Below are 8,475 nucleotides of genomic sequence, written 5' to 3'. Positions count from 1 at the left end.
TAGTCCGCACTTGATGGAGTTACTCATAACTCTTTTCCCGCATACACCACATGGGTTTATTTTGGCCTCTTCTACCACCTGTGTACCACCACTGGCTTCCAGCACTTTTGTCTTTACCATGTTAACTTTCAGGCCTTTACTTTCAAAGGCCTCTTTCAACTTCCTGAAATCTTGCTCTAGCTGATCCATAGACTCAGCCATCAACACCAGGTCATCTGCATATAATAGATTCCACAATGTGTCTTTCTTTATTGCTTTTGTCAGGACATCAATTACTGTTGCGAACAACAGTGGTGACAAGACTGAACCCTGGTGAAGACCTACTCCCACGCTAAAACTCTCTGAGAAGCCATTACCACATTTGATTTTTGTGTGAGCTTCTTCATACAGTACCATGACATATTTCACCAGACCTTCTGGAACCATTCTTTTACGTAATGCCCAAGCGATAACAGAGCGTGGTATTCTATCAAAAGCTTTCTCCAGATCTACAAAACACATAAACAGTTTCTTCCTTTTATCATGATGACATTCTGCATCCTTCTCGCAATGAAGATAGCATCTACTGTACCCTTTCCTGGCATAAAACCAAACTGCATATCATCAATTTTGATAATATCTCGCAATCTCCTCTCCAAAACTCGTTCTATCACCTTCATACCCTGCTCCAGTAGTTTCACCCCACGATATGAACCACAATCCATCACACTTCCTTTTCCCTTATAGATTGGTATTAAGATGCTTAGCTTCCAATCATCCGGCATACTGGCACCTTTCATAATATCATTTGCCACCTGATATAATACTTCTACTCCATGCTGTGATGATATGAAATGTTCTTTTGTAATGCCCGATGGCCCCCCTGCTTTCCCATTTTTTGAGGTGTTCAGCGCTTTCTTCACTTCTTCTCTCGTAATGCCTTCCACTGGTCCTTCTACTTTCTCTGCATCCACTACACCATCCCACTCGTTCTCCTTATTCATAATACTTTCCATATAAGTTCTCCAGATCTTCCCTCTATCCACTTCATCAAAGTAGATTTTACCATCCTTACCCTTGATGCAGTTACTTTCATAGATATCCTGTGACTCTTTCCTTAAAATTCTTAACTTTTTGAAGATGGCTTGGCCCCCTCTACTCAGCATTTCCAGCTCTTTCTCCGTTTCTTTCTTCATGGCTGCAGCAACTACTTTCTTAGCCTTCTTCTTGTTCCTCTTATACCTTGCCTTATTTTGCTCCGTGTTCTGCTTCTGCATGTGCTTGAAACTAACCTTCTTCTTTGCAATTGCTTCTTGCACTTCCTCATTCCACCACCAGGTTTCACCCTGAGGTGTCTTGCCTTTGCTCACTCCACATACTTCTTTGGTTGCGTTCAGAGCACATAGTTTATATTTTAGCCATGTATCCTTTTCTGAGCTACACATCCACAATTCATCCAACATCCATTACCAGTAAGCTGTGTTGAAGTTCCCCTGAAATCACCTTCACATTTTGGATCTTTTTTCGCCATTCATTCTCTACCAACATAAAGTCGATTTGAGTTTCTGCAACACCGGATTGAAATGTTGCCTTTCTTTTATTTTTAAACCAAGTGTTACCCACTACTAAATTTGATTCTGCGCAGAACTCCAGCAACCTTCTTCCTTCTCTATTTCGTGTACCTATACTAAAACCTCCATGAATTCCTTCATAACCATCTATATCCTTTCCAATGTGGCCATTGAAGTCACCTGCTACGACTAAGAACTCTTTTTTTCCTTTCAATCCCAATTCTTCTACTAAGTCGTCGTAAAATTTATTTTTCTCTACTTCATCTCGGCCAACTTGTGGTGCATAACAGCTAACCACTCTTATTACTTGCTTCCCCTGTACTATTACTACAAAAATACAACAATAATTCTGTCACTTTTTCTCCGTACTTCGATAACTTGACCTGAAAGCTCCTCCTTTATCATTACCCCAACACCTGCAGAGACATCACCGCCTTTCCACCAGAACTTGTATCTTTCACCTTTAGCTCCAATAAATCGTGCACTACCTCCTTTCCATCTTGTCTCTTGCAAGCAACATATATCCACCCGTCGCGTTCTTAATTCTTCTACCAACTCCATACTTCTACCAACCATGGAACCAATGTTCCAGCTTCCAAACCTCAATTTCGACCACACATCAGGCCCAAACGAGCCGCCATGAGGAAGACCAATTCTTCGCGGCCTTGATTGAGGGTCTGTACCTTTCTTTTTGACGTAGGCTGGTACCGCCCACGGCAACCTCCGGGCTGGCTGCTGCCCATATTGTAGTTTACTGCCATGTTGAGTTATTGGTGCGTTTTGTTTTTATGATGAGCCTGCCCTAGCTTACCATCAACCCATAACCCTAGGGGATAGGATGGATGCTCGTTGGTTCTACAATGAACTCTTCCAGGCTTTGACCAATATGTTCTTCCATCAGGGAGTCCACACACCCTCCACACACAGAACTCCATGTGCGGATAACGAGCTTAATCCGCCCGGGTTTGGAGTCAGAGTTTTCCTTCTCTTAGGTGAATAACCTTACGAGGCTAACGAGTTTCACCCGCCCGGGTTTGAAATCAAAGTTGTCCTTCTCTTAGAACCCTCATATTTTAGCCTGGAACTGCAAGGCACCAGTTACCATGGTGTGCCACGAGGAGGCAATATAAGAGTCTTGACTTAGTAGAAGCTATATACCACCAGGAAGGACTTATGCACTTGGCCTTCTTTCACTCAACTGAGCTAGATGGCGACTGCATCCCTAAGAATACGGTACTAGACGCTATCTAGATGTGTATAAGAGACAGTCCATAGACTCAGCCATCAACACCAGGTCATCTGCATATAATAGATTCCACAATGTGTCTTTCTTTACCGCTTCTGTCTGGATTGAAGAACTTGATGTCTGTCTCTTATACACATCTAGATGTGTATAAGAGACAGCTAATGAACTGTGAAGAGAATAGAAAATCTGTAAGAACAATGTTATGGATCAATGGTCAGAATCAATGATATAGGCCTAAATGATAAACAGAGGACTATAATCTTAAGGCTGTAATAGATATGGCCTATGTGAAGCAGGAAATAGAGCATAAATAGGCATATATATTACTAACTATGTATAATGGAGATATAAAATCAGGGCATATATGAACAAAAATATAAATATAAATATATATGCTTAAAATTGATGCAGAAAATTAAATGATATAATATATTGAACGATATGCTATGATAAGTATAAGGTCTTATTTGGCGAATGAATATGAAGATGCGAAGCCCAAATCTTTATTTGCACCACATTTATGTGTATTTAATTTAAGGATCCATCTAATTTCGGCGCATCGTCTATCTGCCAATGACCTAAATCCGCTGGCTATAAGAATGAATTTCATATTATTTAATGAGTGGTTAACTTGATTAAAATGCTTAGCTACAGGAAGGTTATATTTATTTTTATTTATTTATTTATTAATAACCATAAAAGTTCTATCTTATTTGGTGTACCACTTGTAACGGGGTTTGCTATGTCGGAGAAACGGGTTGCTTTTTCCGTAACAGATGTAATAACCATAAAAGTTCTATCTTATTTGGTGTACCACTTGTAACGGGGTTTGCTATGTCGGAGAAACGGGTTGCTTTTTCTGTAACAGATGTAATAACCATAAAAGTTCTATCTTATTTGGTGTACCACTTGTAACGGGGTTTGCTATGTCGGAGAAACGGGTTGCTTTTTCCGTAACAGATGTAATAACCATAAAAGTTCTATCAGAAATAAATATAACCTATATATATATTATACCATTCTTTTTTATATCAATTTATCATTTCACATTAAATACAATATCTGATGTCAGACTTTTTCCAATATATAATGGAATATAATAAATACAAATACATGTTACTACTTTTGATGTTATTCTTTGACTATGCAGTACAGTAAACATATTTAAAAGAACAAAACATGTTTTACATGGTGGTCACCTTGAAATTTAATATGGCTGCTAAATGACCTTGACTTAAAATGGCTGTCAGAATGACCTCTGATGAAATAGTTCCTATCAAATTTTGTGAGCTTATGTATGATTTTGCTGTAAAACATGACCACTTACAAACTTATTTATTATAAAATAAGATTTTATACGTATTTAACAGAAAAATGAAATTGAATGATCTTAAATGACCATCTGACCATGTCACAAGTGCTATAAATCATTGACCATGAAAATGTATTTTTAGACATCATAATTCTTATTGGAAGTAGTTTAAAAGTCGTTATATTGATAAATATATGTTTTGCGTGGCAGCCATTTTGAAATTCAAGATGGCCGCCAGAATGACCTCAAATGAAATATTGTAGTTCATAGTAAAAATTTTTAATTCTGAGATCCTGGGTATGATTATAATGTAAAATTTGACAATTACGTAATTTTAAAGATACCATACAACATTTGACCTTGAATGACCTTAAGTGACCCATTTGTGGTATTCTGACCAGGTCAAATATGATATGATGGTATTCCTCGATCATATAAACATACTCTTCGACATTAGAATTATAATTTAAAGTGATTTAGAAGCGGAGATATAGATAAACATAGGTTTTATAAGGCTACCATTTTGAAATCCAAGATGGCCGCCATAATGACCTCGGATGAGGTGCATGAAAATATATTTTTAGACATCATAATTCTTATTGGAAATAGTTAAAAGTCGATATATTGATAAATATATGTTTTGCGTGGCAGCCATTTTGAAATTCAAGATGGCCGCCAGAATGACCTCAAATGAAATATTGTAGTTCATAGTAAAAATTTTTAAATCTGAGATCCTGGGTATGATTATAATGTAAAATTTGACAATTACGTAATTTTAAAGATACCATACAATATTTGACCTTGAATGACCTTAAGTGACCCATTTGTGGCAATCTGACCAGGTCAAATATGATATGATGGTATTCCTCGATCATATAAACATACAAAGTGATTTAGAAGCGGAGATATAGATAAACATAGGTTTTATAAGGCTACCATTTTGAAATCCAAGATGGCCGCCATAATGACCTCGGATGAGGTGGTTCCTACCAAAAATTCAATGCTATGACCATAAGGAGCATGTAAAAAAAAATTGGTGCTTTTGTCCAGAACGTCCACATTAAGTCCAATTTGGCCCTAAGCTGCCGTACTACAGAGGCCTAGAATGGCAATATCTCACATCAGACAACATTAGGCTAATTTGTAGGGCATCTGGCAAAAAATAAAAATAAATTCACTCACATTTTTTTTAATCTGTGAAGAAAAAAACTAAAAAAAAAACTTTTTTAAAGTTTTTTTTTGTTTTTACACCCCTATTTTTTCAGTGAGTTAGGGGCGGGTGGAGGAGGGCAAACAAACATTTTTTTTTTTGTTGGCCTTATAATAATAGCATAATCCCAATTGTTTAAATGTATTAGTTTTTTAATGCTAGCATTTATTTTTACATTTTTTCTTCAGGTTATCCGATGCGTTTAACCTTCTTTGTGTCACCTTATGATTTGTTGAATGTCGAGAAAAAGACTTCAACCATTCTTAATATGTCAGGTAAGATTTGGGGATCCATAATATGGGAGTGAGTTTATTAAACATCAGTTACATTTTGGAGTAGGTGTATGAGATATCAGTTGCACTGGCTCCTGAGATATCAGTTGCACTATGGAGTGGGTGCATGAGTTACCAGTTGCATTGGGGAGTGGGTGTATGAGATATCAATTTCATAGGGGAGTTAGTGTACGAGATATCAGTTACACAAGCTAGTGGTTGCATGAGATCAGTTGCAATATAACTGGCTGTATGAGATATTGCATTTAAATCCCATTGAGATTGGTGATGAATAAATTAAGGTGCTGTCCAGTGCTAAAAGCCTTGGAGTAGAGATAGCTTCACAACTTTCTATGTCAAATTAAATCTTCAAGGTGTGGCACCGCAATACCTATCTGAAATAGTCGAAAGGCACTTTCCAAGTCGAAATCTCGGATCACAATATAAGTTTCCAGTGGCGGATCTAGGACTTAGCAATGGGGAGTGAATAATAGAGGTGAGAAGGACCGAGCGGTTGTGGGGAGGAGGGTGGAGGTTGAGTTGAGCATCCCTTCACATTTGAGATTTTTTAAAAATTAGTAGACTGAAATGGTCTTAGATGACATCTGAAAAGAAGTAAGCTTAAAATTGAAAGTGTATGTTTTACCAGAGTTCACGAAAAAATGATACACACAAGACGAGTGACAATTATTATTTTTTTTTTCCTAAACGATGGGGGGTGCCTGGCCACCTTATTCACCCCCTCTAGATCCACTACTGGTTTCTAGTAAAGAAAAAGCCAGTAAAAAAATTATGATCTGATGGCAAAAATTCAAAAAATTTATTTAAAGATCATGCCTTTGAGAATCTTTATTAATGATTTTTAAACACTTTACCATTATACAGTCACTCTAGTTCTTCTAAAAACCAAAGCTAACCAAAATTAGCAAAAAAACTTTTGTAAATAAATGTCTTAGATCCATCATGAATATATACTGGGCAGAAACAATCAGTAATGAACAAATCTAGGGGAAAAAAAACTGATCAGGAAAGAATGGACAGATTTGCGGTGGGGCTGGATTGGTCATACACTTAAAAAACCACTCGATAACATTACTAGTCAAGCCTTGAAATGGAAGCCACAGGGAAAAAGAAATGAAAGTCACTCAAGAAACAGTTTGTGGAGGCAAGGAGACAGTGTACTCTCTGGACCAGCTTAAAACAGTGTGCGATGGTGGGCTATTTCCAAGGACCCATGCTCCACAAGGAGTTGAAGGGGTTAATTCAAAGTAATAATAATATGATATGGTGTTGAGTACTCGAATAAAGCAATATATAGACAATAATATCACAGCAATATAACTCAACGGAACAAATTTATAGTTTTCTCATGGTTAGTCACTCACATGGGCATCTCTTCTATCATCACACAGGACGACAGTATGAAACACCACATTTCCCACTCTCTAAATTTAGGAAGTGACTGTATACAATGTCAACTCAGTTACTTTAACTGTAACTGCTGTTGAAAGTTTGTATATTGTACAGAGTGTCTTGGTTCAATAAACACCACTTGAATTTACTGGCAATAGCTTGGTCACGTTACCGAAAGAAGCGTTCCCAAATTAGGTACAGGAAATACTAGAAGGCCAGGAATGAATCTGTAGCTGCAGATAGATCGGCAAAAGCACAATGTGAAATAGATATTGCAGCAAATGTCAAGAAGAATCCAAAGGCCTTTTTCTCATACGCTAGAAGTTGTGCAAATGTTAAAGCAACTGTCACCCAAATTAAACGCACCGATGGTACACTTTCGTCATCAAATGCGGAATGTAGTAAAATTCTCAATTCAACTTTCCATAAAGTCTTTATTAAAGAAGATACTTCATCAGTTCCGCACCCTGAAACAAAACATGTGGACCAGTTTCTTCAAGATGTAGACCTGTCTCTTGATGATATTATCAAAGTTATATCAGAACTAAATCCCAACTCATCTCCAGGACCCGACGGGGTTCATCCACGTGTGATTAAAGAATGCTCTGCATCATTAGCTATACCCATTTTCTACATTTTCAAAAAATCCTTGTTAACTGGTGACATCCCCCTATCATGGAAAAAAGCAACTGTGATACCAATACACAAAAGTGGCTCAAGAACAGATCCAGCAAATTACCGACCTATCTCTCTTACTTCTGTGGTCTGCAAACTACTCGAGAAAATTATCCGCAATGAAATTGTAAAGCACCTAAAAAAAATGATCTGTTAAGCTACAACCAGCATGGCTTTCATTCTCGTCGTCCGTGTCTGACACAACTACTAGAGTTTTTTCGGGATATACATAACGCAGTTAATAATAGCGATCCAGTAGATGTTATATACAAGAAGGCGTTTGGCACAGTTCCACATGAAAGCTTGAAAACTAAACTCAAAGCCAATGGTATTACTGGTAGGGTTTTAATTTGGATATCCAATTTCCTTAGTTCGAGGCAACAGAGTGTTTCCGTGAAGGGCCACCTTTCATCTAGGCAAGAAGAAACAAGTGGCGTCATACAGGGTTCAGTAATTGGACCAATACTTTTTCTTATCTTTGTAAATAACCTACTTGATGGTATCAACTCAAGCGGCAAGCTGATGACGCCAAGATCTACCGACGAATTTCTTCCCCTGCCTATGATGACTTACTCCAAGAAGGCATAAACAGGCTACATGAGTGCGCAGTTTAACCAATTAAAATGTAGTACCTTACATATCGGATCCAGAAATCAAAACCATTCCTATTTTATTGGTGCAAATCAACTGCAACCAGTCACAACACAAAGAGATCTTGGAGTATATGTTACACCTGACCTGAAATCCTCAGTACAAGTAGGCAAGGTTGTTTCCAAAGCAAATTCTATGATTGCAAT

At 37.6% G+C, this 8,475-nt stretch overlaps 1 protein-coding gene across 1 annotated transcript in view; it reads left to right on the top strand.

Annotated features, from left to right (window-relative positions):
* The window catches only part of LOC117114648 (mediator of RNA polymerase II transcription subunit 1-like), a 57,276-nt gene extending 49,010 nt beyond the window's left edge, over positions 1-8,266 (top strand). The window contains exons 7-8 of the mRNA XM_033258342.1: positions 5,507-5,593; positions 7,917-8,266. Coding sequence (XP_033114233.1) covers positions 5,507-5,593; positions 7,917-8,266 — 437 coding nt within the window. The remainder of the gene's footprint in view (positions 1-5,506; positions 5,594-7,916) is intronic.
* Positions 8,267-8,475: the final 209 nt, after the last annotated feature.

The sequence above is a fragment of the Anneissia japonica genome, unplaced genomic scaffold (assembly GCF_011630105.1).
Source record: "Anneissia japonica isolate Jap-2015-1 unplaced genomic scaffold, ASM1163010v1 scaffold287682_len70226_cov148, whole genome shotgun sequence".
Lineage (NCBI taxonomy): Eukaryota > Metazoa > Echinodermata > Crinoidea > Comatulida > Comatulidae > Anneissia > Anneissia japonica.
This window is presented reverse-complemented; position numbering and strand designations above follow the sequence as displayed.